The sequence below is a fragment of the Colossoma macropomum genome, unplaced genomic scaffold (assembly GCF_904425465.1).
Source record: "Colossoma macropomum unplaced genomic scaffold, Colossoma_macropomum, whole genome shotgun sequence".
In the NCBI taxonomy this organism is placed as follows: Eukaryota; Metazoa; Chordata; class Actinopteri; order Characiformes; family Serrasalmidae; genus Colossoma; species Colossoma macropomum.
This window is the reverse complement of record NW_023494801.1, coordinates 8,411,893-8,427,860: the sequence shown is the minus strand read 5'-3', so window position 1 is coordinate 8,427,860 and position 15,968 is coordinate 8,411,893. Positions and strand designations below refer to the sequence as shown.

Below are 15,968 nucleotides of genomic sequence, written 5' to 3'. Positions count from 1 at the left end.
CTTAAAAAAAAAACAAAAAAAAAAACATGTAATTTGACAAGGGGTACCCAAACTCTTGCACACGACTATATGGACTGGGTAGTGAATATTGTGTGATAAAGCTTTAGCATTGTTTGCACTGCTACCTCAAACTCTTCTATTTCAGAAAAGGTGAGGGAACTTTGATTTTCTCTGATATGGGCCTTTTAAAAATTTGCATTCTACAATGATGCCCAAAATAATCAAGAATTGCATTACTGAACTAATCAAACCAAGCAACATGGCAGAAAACAGATCATAGAATCATTATAATTACAGTTAATAATAAGTTTTTTACATCATTTGATAGAATCTCCAGAGCTTTGTGGCTACATTAAGAACTCCTGATCAAATCCATGCGTACAGAAAGGTTACATAATTTTATAATTTTACAGTATGTGTATATGTAAAGAGTATATAATACATGGAATGGTCACTAGTCACATACAATGTGCGTTTATGTAAGCATGTAGTACATCATGTTATTCATGTTTCTGCTTATGCCTTCTAAGGTAGTTCGATAGCAGAGCGGGGTAGTCAGTCATGACTCCTGTTGCTCCCGCTGCAAATGCAGCCTCAATGTCCTGCTCTTCGTTACACACAAACAGATGAATCTGAGACAGCCGGAGAAAAAGAAAGAGACAAAACAGATGAAATATAACCCTGATATGCATTAGTTATCCAGTAGAGTAGGCCGTAGATGGTTATACAGTAGACTCTTATCTGAATATGTTCTCATTTTTAATGGAAGTTGTATGGAAGTTTTAAATATGTAATGAAGTTTTAAATAAGATCACTTTCTACCTGAATTCCTCTGTCTTTAAGATGCTGAAACAAGCCTTTCCTCAAAGTCAGTCTATAAAAAGAATGGAAACAATTATACATAAATAAAGGATTCTGATATTCAATTAACAACGTTTTAATATTATTAGCATTTGACCTAATCCAGTATTACTGCTTAGGACGTTTAGAAAGCGTAAATGTTTCACTTACTTTTCAATTAGTGAGATGACCATTCTGTTCCTCAGAATAGCAGAATCAGGTATGTATGTCCTGGAAGAAAATTCAATTGGATACATGACTAAAGCATGTATTACAAACCTCAAATATTCCCCCACATTTTCAATGGGAGACAGGTGTGGGCTGCACACAGATGAGTCTAGCACCTGCACTCTCTGATTACTCAGCCATGCTGTTGTAACATGCAGAAATTGGCTTGCTGTTGTCATATTGAAATAAGCATGCACATCCCTGAAAAAGATGCTGTCTAGAAGGCTGCATACATTGTGTAGCTTTCAGTGTTAATGGTGCCTTCACAGATATGAAGTTACCCATGGCATGATACTTCCATACCATGACAGACCCTGGCTTCTGAACTTTACGCTGGTAATAATCTGCATGGTTCTTTTCTTCTTTGGCCAGGAGAACACAACTTCCATTATTTCCATAAACAATCTGAAAGGTTGACTCGTCACACCACAATACACGTTTCCACTCTGCATCAGTTCATTTCACATGAGCTTGAGCCCAGAGAAGTTGGCAGTGTTGTTGTGGTATGGCTTCCCTGTGTATAGTACAGTCTTTTTTGTAATTTGCAGATGCAGCAGCAAACAGTGTTTATTCACAACAGTTTGTCAAAGTATTCCTGATGCTATGTGGTGACGATCATCAGCGAAGCATGCCGATTTCTGCGCAGTGCCATCTGAGGAACTTGTGCTGTCTGAGGGTCTTGCCCTTTATACACAGATATTTCTCCAGATTTCTTGAACCTTTTGATTTCTTGAATATCATGCACCATTCAGAGTGAAATACCTAAAATTCTTGCAATTGCTTCTTGAGAAACGTTGTTCTTAAACTGTTGGAGTATTCTTCAAATATATATTATACCCAAGCATGATTGCATTACCTGTTTAAGATGTTTTTTTTTTTTTTGTATTAAAGTATTATAATGCACACCATATAAAAGGGCACTCCAGCCAAAATGCAAAATGTTACCTTCTCTATATTGGTGGTAAATATGCCAGCTCGCCTCCTGCAGTGGTGCCATAGTAGTCTCTCAAACAAGATATACTGCTTTAAAGACTAGAGCTAAATCCCCTTGTAATGATGTATCTTGAAGGTGGACTGTAAGAAAGTTTTTTCCCCCTCATTAATTGGAAAATGCAAAAGGAGGCCAGATAGCTACTGATAGGAACCCAAATATCACATTTGTATTTACATGTATGCCTCTACATCAGTAGCTGCACTAGCATTCAGGATTGCTTTATCGCTGTGTGGAGGGTTTCCCAATGGTTGTATGAAGTATTTGTGTAATGCATGCTGGGTATTGTAGTGAAAGAACGCTAATTTTGTGAAGACACAAAAAATAATGAATTTTGACAAACGGATGAGGTTACAGCAGTGGTCACCCTGCTCCTGGAGATCTACCCTTTTACAGACTTCAGCTCCAACCCTAATCAACCCCTCCTGACCTATCAAACTGTCGCATTCAGAAGTCAGTGATTAACTGAAGGAGGTGTGATAGTTTCAGGTTGGCGGTGAAACATGCAAGAAAGTAGATCTCCAGGAGGAGAGTTGGTAACCACTGGGCTACAGAATATTACATGACTTGACAAACAGCATATTAAATAGTAGTTTTAGGCCTGCATGCCCCTATAATGCTGATGTAGCAACAGTATCCAAATATTGATTTTTTTTTTTGTTATTTCTGCATTATTAAATGGTTAACATGGTATGAAATGCTCTGCTCTAGACAAACCTACAAAGTCTGAATTGTTCACAGTGGTGGTGATAGGAACGCCTGAAGAGTTTAACGCCACTAAAAGCTCCCTCAGAAAAAGTTATTACATGAGATAAATACACTGCCTGATGTCTGACATTGTTTAACAGTCATTCTGTGATAAAGTTTTGGTCTAAAACATATTGTAATCGATTAATTTTAATCCGTGGAGGAATACATGAAGGATATTCTAAGGCAAAATAGACCCCAAAGAAAACTTATTTCTTTCAGATTGACCATTATTTTTACCATCATCAACATTACATAAAAACTCAGAGGACACGTGTAAGTTCACTGGTGGTTTTGGATAGTAAATAAAATGGCTATATTTCTGTTGTAGACACTGCTTACTTCCCTCGGCTATTTTCACGATCAGAATCTTATTTTTCAATAATACAACATGTTTTCAAATGTATTCCTCTGCTTGCTGCTAAATGATCACGCTACTCAACTTTTAGCCTTTTAACACCAGTGATATCACCTAAAAGACAAAGCCTCCAGCCCTATGTTAAATTAAGGGTGTCGGCCTAAGTACTTTATTAAGCTTTTTTAGGCTGTTTTTCCTAGCCCTGGGGTTAGCCAGATATCCTTTCGTTAACTCTTCTGGATATTAAAATATCACATTTTTTACATTTGTCACCGTCATAAGGAAGCCTAGAAAGGTTTGTTTTCACATTTTCTGTTGGCTATTTTCAGAATCAGAATAATTAAAATAAAAAACAAAAAATAATGTTGCTAGATTTTGTTATGACAAGTGACAACGTGCACTGTGCATAATTAATGAATAAATGGGAGGGAAAAAAAACAAAATGAAATGCCCACCTGTTGATGACCTGAGGCAGGTAGTACTGCAAGAAGCTCTCTCCCAGCGGGACAAAAGGCAGAAGGCCTGTGTAATAGAGCAGCAGCAGCTGCAGCCCACGCGTTTCTGTGAACATGTACGGCATGGAGGAGTTCTAGCATAGAGAGAAAAGGAAAAGGAGGAGAGAAAGAAAAAAAGGACCAAGAAAAGAGAGAGTCACAAAAACAAGCAGAAGCAAGAGAAAGGAGAAACCACAGCAACATCTATTTAATGGCCCAGTTCTAAATGACTTCATTAACTGATTTCTGTGTTGTGAGGCAGGGAGAACACACACACCACTTTGCGACACTCCTTCATTATGTCAGATTTCACTGATGCCCAGACTGTGATGTCCTCCCGGTCATACTTCTTCACCAGAGCAGAAACCTGAGAGAAAAGCAAATAGGAAGGTATTATTAAATAAGATATTATAAAGGAAAAAAGACATCAAATGTCTGATTTTGGTTTAACACCTAGGTTAGGTAGGAAAGCAGGGATACACTCAGGTCCATAAATATTTGGACGTCAACAAAGTTGGAGTTTTTAAATAATAAATGTGAGCTCAAAGTGCTGACTGTTTAGCTTTAATCTGAGGGTAAAAACATCCAAACAGGTGAAAGGTATAGGAATTCAAACCATTTTAATATATAACACCCCCCATGTTTAGGGGCTGTGGTAGACAGCTAAAATAGTAAAAACTTTGTCAGTGTCCAAATATTTATGGACATGACTGTGTGCCATTTCAGGGCCGATAATGTTAACCACAAAAATATCTAGACTTCTAATTAGTGAATTCAGCTACTTTAAGATCCCACTGCTGATACAGGCGATCATTTGCATATAACTTGTATAATATCCAATAAAAATGTATTGTGAATAGAATGGGGAATTCTGGAGAAGATGCACATAAGCCTAAGGTCATCATGCCCAATGTCAAGCATCAGCTAGAGGAGTATAAAGCCCCCAGCATTGGGCTGTGGAGCAGTGGAACTTCATTCTCTGGAGTAATGGAGCTCCATCCAATATCTTTAGGATGAGTTGGAGTGGAGTTTCTGATCCAGATCTAATGATGCAACATCAGTACCTGACCTCACTAATGCTGTTCTGGTTGAATCCAAGCAAATCCTCACAGCAGTGTTCCAATATCTAGACGTAAAGCCTTCTCAGAACAGCATAGGCTGTTACTGCATGAAAGGGAGGATAAACTCCCTATTAATACCCTTGATTTCAGAAGAAACACTGGATGAGCAGATGTCTTCAGACTTTTGGACATATAGTGTATGAAGTGCATGAGGCAGAGTAAAACTCTAAAGATGCTAGTTGCTAATGCTAGCTGCCTCATATTCATTAGGCTATGCAGAACTGGAGTTCTGATGTCTTCTATTGAAACTGTGAAAAGCTTGACCGCTGACATTGTCACCCTGCAGAATTAGAGCGTATATGTGTCATCATAAGTAAAAAGGAAATGTCAAAATATGGAATGTAATCATCAGCTGTAATTTTAGGACTGGACTGGTAAGAGCAATTCAGTTTTCCATTTATCAGCGAATAATATATCAGCCATTGATGTACCGTGCACCCCTAAAAGTACTGAAATGTCTTGTCTTGTTTTGAAATGTACCTAAAGTTTGACCACTTGCCTTTTCAATCAGCTCTCTGTTCTTCTCCTTCACTTCGATGTTGACAGGAATCTTGGGAAATGTGCGAAAGACGTCCTCCAACAGGGCAAATTTTCGGTCTGAACCTGTGCCGTAGTGACCTGTGAAGAGACAGCGTGTTAGAAATGTGTCACAAGAAGGAAACACTGTGTGTATGTACTGTACATATGCTTTAAAAAAAAACACCTGCATAGAAGGTGACCTCAAGTCTTTCTTTATACAGTGGCAGCTCCTAGAAAAGAATAATCAAAAAGGTCAAAGTGAGAATTCATCATTAAAATTTTATATTGCTGTTATCAAAGTTGACAAAGCATGACATATAAGACATGCAGTGGATATAAACATGAAATTCAGGCCTTTGAGCTTGATGCAATGGAATAAAAATGTGATGTTTTTAAGAATTTAGTTTAATGGCAAGCATTTTTTTACACCAGAGAATGTGGCCACATCAAAATGAGAATAAAGCAGAGGAGAGAGGGGGTAAAAGAGGGAGAGATAGAGACACAGAATGAACAAAAGCCAGGTTTCAACTTCAAACTGTTTACAATAGCGCCACTGCTGGACAAAGTTATACCTAGGTGGTGATTCACATAAATTGGCAAATGAGAATTCCACATTAAGAACACATATAATAATATATAATCTATATAATATATAATCATTCTCATCTCCTTCATACCCAATAAAACATCATGCCTTAAGTTTCAAAGTTTCCTTTTAAAAAATACAGAAATTCCACTGCACCAAGCTATGCTTCCATTATGTAATGTATATATAAATATAAATGTGTGTGTATGTACATAAGTACGTTGCACAGTTTGTTATCAATGGTCTAGACCCCCACAGGACTACCACAGAGCAGGTACTATCTGGGTGGTGGATCATTCTCAGCACTGCAGTGACACTAATGTGGTGGTGGCATGGCAGTGTGTGTTGTGCTGGTATGAGTGGATCAGACATAGCAGTGCTGCTGGGGTTTTTAACACCATGTCTTCTTGCTGTTAGACACTCCTACCTTGTTGGTCCACCTTGTACATGTAAAGTCAGAGATAGTAGCTCATCTGTTGCTGCACAGTTTGTGTTGGTCATCATCTAGTCCTTCATCTTTTAGGTTGTCAGTCCAGCAAAGACACTGAGGTGTTTAAAACTCCAACAGCACTGCTTTGTCTGATCCACTCGTACCAGTGCAATACACACTAACTCCACCACGTCAGTGTCACTGCAGTACTGAGAATGATCCACCACCCAAATAATACCTGCTGTAATTGTAGAACTACGAAGTAACATCTATATAGAAAATGGATCGGATAAAAATTTCAATGAGTGTAGACAAGCTAGGTGTACCTAATAAAATGACCACTGAGTGTACATCTCAGCCATTAACAACAATCACCACTTGGTCACGGCTCATCAGAGTAACGGTGTGAATTGTTTTTCGCCCAAAAAGAAAAAATGACCATAATATACTGCACAATGTGTTACAGTGTACATCCCAGGCTTTTTCTACAATGGCAGATGTAACTCAAATGTTACCCTTGACTTCTGACCTCAAAATTAATAGAGGAGATGCTGACATCATGCCCCGTCTGCCGCAGGAGGTTGTCATCATGCGATACAATCAAGTGACCATCTCGAGTCATGTGACAGTCCAATTCGAGCATCTCTGTGCCCACCTCCACCGCACTGTAAGAAAGAGTTTGAGAGACAGAAATGAAAAATAAGCGAGAGAACTGGTGCAGCTATGGATGGGCAGTACAACTATTTGTCAACATTATCATAATGGATTACATCATGATATGGATGATTATATCATGGGTATCATCAGTACTTCTAAACTACATGGATCATAAAAAAGACAGATTAATACCAATTATAAACAATAACAACTAGTGTATAGTAACTGCATAAACTGCAACAAGTAGCTGATTGGATGTCAGCCCATTATCACATTGCCTTATTTTATTGATTTCATTTTACCAGATGTTTTTTCTCATTTCTTCTTATTTTGGGGGGGGGGTTCCTTTTTTCTTCAGAGTTTACTTATTGCCAATTCCACCCACTAACCAGGTCTCCCCTATTCACATGATGTTACCAGGCTGGGAGGGTGACGATTAGCACAAACGTTCTTGTGACACATGAAGCACCAACACATTTTTTCGAACTGTGATTAACGCAATGTCATCGGACAGCTCAACGCTATCTGCCAATTCTATCACAACAGTTAACAGACATGCAGAGTGATAGGGGGAGAGGGAGGGCCATCCTACCCACCCAGAGAGAATGAGGCCAGGCCCTCTCAACGGATGGCTGTAATATCAGCAGAGATCAAACTCACCATGTCACAGAGTTTGGACAGTTGTGCCAGTCAGGAGACATTACTTTTTTAAATTTTGCAATTGCTACATTATACAAAAATCACTCCACTCAGTTTTTCATAGATTTTTTAAAAATGTGAAAAAACTGTTTCGCTTGTGCATTTTGTCCATTACAACTTCCAAAATGTCATGACATGTATCATGTATTGTGAACATATCTTTTTGTGATGTTATTTTGCTCATCACTATTAAGTGTAGCATTGCTGCAAAGAGGGCCAGAAAAAGGAGTAATAACTCCAGCTATGAGGGGAGGCTAGGAAAAGGGGAGCTCAGGGGAGCTGATCTGAGATCGTTTTTTACTCACTGTGTAAACGCCTCCATGGTACTTTCAATTCTCTCGCCAGAGCCTAGCACAAAAGAGAGCACAAAGTCAGAGATAACATGCATATGATTGCACACAGTTATACACACATACTCCTATGACTAAACATAGTGTTTAGTGGACAGCTCAACATCGTTTAGCAGGGGTGTTCCACAAATATCTGGGCCCTGTGCAAATGCAGTCTCTGTGAGCCTCCAATATACATTCTCAACCTTTCCAGTATTCATTAAAGGTGAATTAGGCAATATGTTCTTCTTTTCTTGGGGTAGTTCGAATAACCTGGAAAATATGCAGAATATGATTTTAAAAAACAATTGTCTTAGCAATGGCACCAGCACAGGTGCTGAGAAACGCCTTTTGGAAAACTGTACTACGGACCGGAGGACTTGTCTGTGTTTACACTGACCTTGTGTCAGTTATTTTACAAGACCTGCCCCTCAGTGTTAGTTCTTGTATTTGGAATACAAGATCCTGGTACAAGGAATTTGTCACTTATAGCAAAACCATTCTTCACTTAAAGACAAAGCGGGACAGATGAGACGTACTTGCAATGTGAATGTGTGAGCGGGGGGGCGTAGGGGATAGGGGGGTAGAGAGAGGTTGGACCGCTGTTCCGACCCCCCTAAATTTGGAAGCCAATGAAGTGGCAGAAATTTTGGGGTGGCATCTGTGGTGGCCAATCAGACATCAGAGAAGGCACTGGCCATTCTGGCTGCCCCTTTAAAAACGCACGTTGCCCCTACATCACATTATTCTGCCCCATCTCTGTTTAGGTAAAACAGAATTCTAGTACTTTAGGGAAAAAACACGTTGTGCTGCCAAAAAAAGGAGTGACAAGAAACATTAGAGGAGCTTTTTCAAGATGGAGAGAATAAGTACATGCAAAGTGGATGAAGTTGGATACAGAATTAGTGCCGTTCCTCCTCTGCAGGATTTAAACCCAATATGTATAAAGCGTTGAACTGTTTGAATGGCCAGCTTTACTTAATCATTCAAACATGTAAATCATCCAGAGAGCCGTGTAAAGTAATGCTTTGGATGAACCACCTTCATAGAGATGGCTCTGGCCAAACAAAGCTGACATACAAAGAAGCATTTGTAGAGCACTTGGACAGCATGTTTAGATGAAAAGTCTCTATGAATAAGTAAAATGCAATGATATATCATCATAATTTCAGTTGAATAAATTAATACTTTGCTGGGGGAGAGCAGAATTGTAGCCCTCTCTTGATGCTTTTATCTGATAGCCATGGTTATCCACTGTTATTAACAACTTGTGAAATTGTTGTTTTAGCTATGAAATGCAGGGCACTCAGTGTGTTCTGTTGACCACTTGTCTATACCAAGTGTTTTGATCTATTACGCAACGTTAGCACAATGTCATACTTTTATCATCTATAGCTATATAACAAAGCCTTAATAAACAGCTTAACTCATCACGAGAAAGGGAAGTCATGACAATCCTTAGTAATGCTAGAAATCTCTAAATGAAAGGCGGATCCAAAGACTAATAAATAATGTTCTAGTGTTGTTGTAGTTCACCTACTTAACTGTTAGAAATTAAGTATCATTAATCTTGACTAATGCAGCTTTATGTTATGGCACTAAATAAACTAAGGCTCACTTTTTAATCCATGGCCCTTGTGGGCCCCTCCACCTAAGATCCCTGGGTAGGTCCATTATTTCCCCAGCTGTGACACCTCTGCTGTTCCGTGAATAAACAAACAGTGCATGTTTGTTGTAACCCAGCTCCTGGTACACATGTACCAGGTATTCAGTGTTCATAATGGCTTCATTTAAGTGTTTGACAAACCACAAATGTGGACAATCTGGTGTCTCCTGGGGAAGCTATTGAGAAACATTGGCATTACGTGACATTGCAATCTTTCTCACCAAGTGTTTCGTAATCCTGCTCCTGGTAACTGACAGCACTGCAAGGTTTCTACCATTCCGTTCCCCAACACACCTGATCTAGCTCATGAAGGGCTTGATAATCAGTTGATGAGCTGGATTGGGTGTGTTGGGGCAGGGAACAGTTGAAAGTGCTCACTGTTGTAAGTCACCAGGAGCAGGATTAAGAAACCATGTTCTAATCTGATGACCAACTAAGCCCTGAGCTCCAACTATGCTCTCAACCAGTTCCATTGTCTGAATCACTGAAAGCAAATGTCAAGCTGAAAACAGGTGACTTACAGTTTAATAAAACAAGTGTATTTTCGTTCATTAAAAAGACTGAAACTTCGTATGACCCAGAGGATTCAAATACTATACATGGTGGAGGGAATGGGGAGCAGAGGATCCACACAGCACAAAAAAAGCTAAGGAAAATACAGACCAAAAAACTATGACAAAACTTTTTTTTTTTAATTCATTGTTTATGTGATGAACATATTTACATATATCTACCAATTCAGCTTACAGCAGTTTAGCACATTACATGTTTAGGTAATAGACAGTGTTTCAGTCTGTGCTTCTAATTAAAAGAGGCACAGTACAGACAGCCAATCAGAGTTCATTGATATATCAGTCTTAAAGGCACAGTAACAAATCAACCTGTTTAAATTTAAGACAGAGGTCTTGAACTCCAGTCCTGGAAGGCTAGAATCCAGCACAGACTCATAATTCCCCTTCTCAAATCACCAAACTGTGCTGGACACCAGTGCACCTGGACTGTAGTTTAGCACCCCCTGCTCTGACGGATATATAGAGGTTGGAAAATAGTCATATGAAAATAGTGTATATAAATCACAGCTGTTGTTGGTACTTAAACCCCAACAAACGTCAAAAGTGGACCTTAGACGAAGAAATGCAAGAAAAATGTAGGACATGGGCCCTTCAGGAGTTGTTCAGGTGATCTAGACTTAACTTGTCTAGCTGCGACCATCATAAATCAAGAGAAATCTGATCTAAACCCAGCCATGTAACTCTAAGCTGCTTTGTGACCTTAAGGCATCTCATTACTGAGATATTAACCCCCTTAAATGGCCAGGGCCTGCCGGCGGGCCCAATTTATTATTACACACTTCTGTAACTAAAGAATAGCAATTTGCACTGAAGTCCCTGTAGTTACTGAATAAAACACCTTAGTATGTAATAAGCCTGGGATTTTAAGGGGTTAAGGTTCTAGAACAGAGTTCTTCAACTCTAGTCCTGGAGGGCCAGTGTCCAGCAAAGTCTGGTCATGTTCCTGCTCAAACACATCTGGTTCAACTCATCCGCTAATTGCCAGTTGTCAAGTGCCAGGTGGGGACACTGGCCATCCGGGCCTAGAGCTGAAGAACCCTTGCTTTGCTATTTCTTATAAGGTCTGACCATGCATGATGTACGGAAGTAGAGTGGGTCAGGGAAGGTCAGTTCTAGCCCTACCTCCTCTGTGTGAGATGTGGGTACAATAGAAGGCAGCCTGCTTCTTCTTGTGCAGAATGTAGGGGTTCTTCAGCAGGTAGAGGGATGCGAGCGTGTAGCCCCCTACTGCAGGGAGGAGGTAGTACATGAAACTGGACATAATTCCCACAGTTGGTGAATTAAAGATGATCCCAAGGAGGTCCAGGCCAGAGATACTGACAGCAGCACGTCACTGCAGAAGAAGAGTTCTGTGGTCAGATAGAGCTTCATCTTGGACTGATTGGTATTGATCAGATATTTGTAAGTTTGTTTAAGAATACATAAAGAGTTAACTGAACACATATAACACATATAATTGCTTACCTGGTTAGGATCAGCCTGCCTCTGTATCTTCCCTGTCTCTCTATCTTCAGTGAAGGAGAAGGTAGAGAGATCACCCTTTCTCTGCTGTTTTAGACACTGTATCTCACTCTCTTTCACTCACTCTCTTTGATTGTGATCCGGTTCAATGTGTTCCTCTGCCACTCCCTTTCCCCCCTATGTGTACCGGCCCTCTCTTTACGACCAGCTCTCCTGCAGGGTAACCATGAGAGTGTTGCGATAATGAAATGAAAAAACCAGAAGAACAGGAGAGAGAGAGAAAAAACACTCACTCCTCCCTCCCCTCTGTTTAACTGCACACAGAAAATCTGACCTGACTGCTGTAAAAAATATTCCCTCTCTCTCTCTCTCTCTCTCTCTCTCTCTCTCTCTCTCTCACTCTCTCTCTCTCTCTCTCTCTCTCTCTCTCACTCTCTCTCTCTCTGTAGGTGTATGTGGTTAATGTTAGACTGGTTCTAGTTATAGTTAGTCAGTTATTACCAGAAGAGCTCTTATTCTCTTCCCCCATTGACATTTATGGATAATATACAGCACGATGCAATCAGTTGAAACGACCATTAAGTACAAGTTATTCATTTGTGAGCATCAGGACATGAATCAGAACACTTATATATAACAGAAAATGACACAGAAGTCTCGATTTTCAGTATGAAGTGTGTCCACTCTTTGCCTTTATTACAGCTTCCATTATTTTCAGGAACCCTGATTTCTGTTTTTCAAAGAAATCTGCAGGGATATTTTGCCACTCCCCCCAAAGTTCAGTCTTAAAAGTTGGTTGTATTTTCTGCCTTACACGATCCGAGTAATCTCAAACACATTCAATGATGTTGAGGTCTGGATTCTGTGGTGGTCAGTCCATTGCTCTGAGAACACCAGCAGACTCCTTCTTTGATTTGCAAATGTTCCTCAAGTTTCTCAATAAGATCTTCTTGTCAGCTACACATCCTTTCAGACCCTTAGTGGATTTTCTCCTCTCTCTCAAAGATGAAAGCTTTAAGTGCTGTTTATTAGATGATGACAGATTTGGTGTCTACCAGGTCTTGCACAGTTGTCAGAAGTTCCATTTTCTCTCTATCATTTAATTTCGACTCCGGTTTTGGACTCTATTGGTTTCCTTCGACTTTCCTCCTCTTTATGCATGTGGATAGTTTTATTTAATCTCCTGAGAAATGACTGCTTAAGAAATAATAACTTATACTTAATAGCCATTTTGACTGCAAACTAAATGTAGGGTGGTCTCTGACTTTTGCACAGTACTACATGACTGGTTCTAGTTAGATACTGGCAGCAGCTCTCTCTCTATTGTGTGTACGCAAGCAGGTTCATAAAAGAATGCCGTCATTGTTCATCTATGAATTGCTTGTGCCTGTGTTTTGTCCAGATTTAAATCAAAACATTCTGGGGTGTGAGTGTGAGGTGTCCAAACGTGTGTGTTGCTCTCTTTCAGGTGAAAATGTGCTTAATGGAGGGCGTGACTCAGTGAGCTGTCAACACTGTTCAAAAGTTCTTGCTGCTGCATGAATTTTGCCTTGTACTCATCCCTCCATACCGTGATTTTAAATCTCATAAACAACAACAGCAAAGTGTGAAGATGAGTGATGATGAAGAGGGAGAAAACAAGAAGCGGCAGTACTTGCTGGATCAGTGGAACACTGGGGTAGATTTGGAGTTGCGTTGATGCATGAGATTTCTCTATGTTGTCACAGTTGTGGGTATTTAACAAAGGTTGGGCACAGCAGGAATGTATACTCTACTATGCACACACACACACACACACACAGCACACACACACACACACACACACAGCACACAAGCACTGAGTGAAAGTTCAGTCCATCAGCAGATTTCTGAGGTTTTTGTATTGTTTAGGTTTGTATAGAATTGCTGAGTGACAACCAGCTTGCCACTGTTAGAGAAAAAGAGGAAAAGTCACATTCACTTCCAATGACAGAGAGAGAGAGAGAGAGAGAGAGAGAGAGAGAGAGAGCAATACTTCAAACTAGGGATGCGCAATGATATAGCTTTAAAATACATCGTCATCAGACATATTTTTAGACTACACACACACACACATATATAATTTCAATGTTTGATCATGCACTTCACTAAAATGTCAGTAGTTTACTCATAACATTAGAATATAATCAATGTTACATTTCTGTGTAACATCAAGTTTTATTTTCTACATTTTATTAATGTTTATGTATTGTATTGGTGGGTGATTCCATGGATGGGGTGCCATTTGTGTCCCACTGATATTATACCCGAACAAAAATATAAATTGCCAAATTTTTGAGCAGTCTGATCCACACTGACTTTAAATCCTTGTTAAACCTACATAAGAACGAGCAGGGAAACACAAAACTGGTAAAGCAGCATGTAGGCTAAGGCTAGCGGCAATACAGGCCTTGAGCTAAGATGTAAAACTTACGCTGTCAATTACAAAGCAATAAAGCAAGATTTGAATACTTTGTGAATGGCAATGTTTGTAGCTGCTTAAAAAAGATCGGTACATCAGATGCGCTAACACAGTGCATGACTAGCAGCAGAATTAGCTTTCATCAACTGCCACGATCCACTTTTCCTGTTGCATAACCCCAAAATGTGGTTGACTGCCAAAATATAAAAATTTTAAGTGCAAGCGGCTCTTGCTCATAAAGAAAACTTTAGCAGTAATATGACGACACGTTTACTGATAATGAGTGAGCTTGGAATTTGTGTTTGGCATTATATTGCTAACTTTGCTAGTTTGGTTATGCTCATGTACTAGTTTTCACTGTAGAAATCACAAATTCCCTTTTTGACATGCGCAAGAAGTCTTGTGAAATATAGGCACTGGTACTGGTATCAGTGATGGGAAACTAGCTTTGCTATGACTTGGTACTGAATGTAAACCAAGATCAGTGATAACATCCCCCCCCCCTCACTTGAGGAACAAGTTAGCACTTGGGTAAACAGAGTTTAGCTCTGGTGTAATTGGAGTTACACACATTCCTCTTGGTCATAGTGCATTTAAAAAACATAAGAAATAGCATGATCCCTCCTTGGCTGCCACTATAGCAAAGATAAAACAGTAGAATGCTTTTTTGTGCAAAATGACATGAGTTTTGTTGTGCTTTCTGATTTACACCCTTCACTGTTCAGTCTCTTTAGTAAAGACCCTGAGGCCACATTGTAAGCCCTTGCCAGAACATGTCTTCGAAGCCGAAGAGTGACTGAACTGGATAAATGACTCAGAAGCTGGAAGAGGTGAGACAATGTTGTCCAACCACGCTCAGAGAGATTGCTTTATTTTGGGTTTGCCAAGGCTTACTGCTCTATTCACTATTAAAAAGCTTAGACAATTAAAAGAGGCCATTATTATATATACATATCCATATGTGTGTGTATACGTCTAAAGGACGAGATTGGAGAGGCTGGAAAAAAGGGTATATAAAATGTAAATTATGACTCCTTTGGTATATAAAACTACACGTGTATAAGTGGAAATACAACAAAAATGAAGGATAACACAATATTTTTGCTATCTGTCCAGTTCTCTCTCTGAACAGTAGACGTCCGAGGGCATTTCAGTTATGTAATACATTTCTCATCTCAGCCACCACGCCTGACACTGAAGAGCCTGAACTACCAGAAACTGTTGAGACTTGCCGTCTACTTGAGTAAGGACAGCACAAGCAGTCTGAGTTTGAAACCCTCAGGGACTGGTATTGGAATTAGCCAAGGCCTACCAGAATTATAAAAATTCAATACTTAATATTTTTACTTTTAATGATTTTAATAAGATGAACAGTAGTGGCGGTTAAAAAAAAAAGTCAGATGGAGTTAGCAACCCTACAGATAACCAGCTCAACATATTAGGGCTTGTTGCATAAACACAGTTAGCGTAAGTTAAATTTACCCAATGACTCATGCTGAGAGTAATGTGACAATGTGTAAAACATAGGATGGCGAATACTAAAATGGAGACGGTCGTGCAGGAGATGATGACCACAAATACACGGCTACAAAACAACTGTAAAGCAACTGCTTTGTTTTGTTATTCCTTACATTTTTCATATGTGAAACTGTCCTTCCCAACAAAGACGATGAGGAGAGATAAAAGTCCATCATTGCCGAGAGTCTCATGTTATTGTTAAGCTTTTAGCAGTGAAAGCTGGGAACGCAGTGGACAAATACTTTTTAAAGGCATCAATCCTACATACCCCTAGTTGTGAGTCATTCTATAGTCAGCACCAAGACCATATAA

At 39.5% G+C, this 15,968-nt stretch overlaps 1 protein-coding gene across 1 annotated transcript; it reads right to left on the bottom strand.

Annotated features, from left to right (window-relative positions):
• On the bottom strand, positions 1 to 12,051 carry gdpd3a (glycerophosphodiester phosphodiesterase domain containing 3a). Its single transcript, XM_036589343.1, has 11 exons — positions 11,702 to 12,051; positions 11,360 to 11,570; positions 7,976 to 8,018; positions 6,844 to 6,979; positions 5,483 to 5,528; positions 5,279 to 5,397; positions 3,936 to 4,025; positions 3,620 to 3,753; positions 1,012 to 1,071; positions 823 to 874; positions 1 to 632 (listed from the first exon to the last, which is right to left on the bottom strand). Exons 2-11 carry the CDS (start codon positions 11,496 to 11,498, stop codon positions 501 to 503), a joined length of 951 nt encoding a protein of 316 aa, XP_036445236.1. The 5' UTR covers positions 11,499 to 11,570; positions 11,702 to 12,051; the 3' UTR covers positions 1 to 500.
• Between the last annotated feature and the right edge of the window lie 3,917 nt (positions 12,052 to 15,968).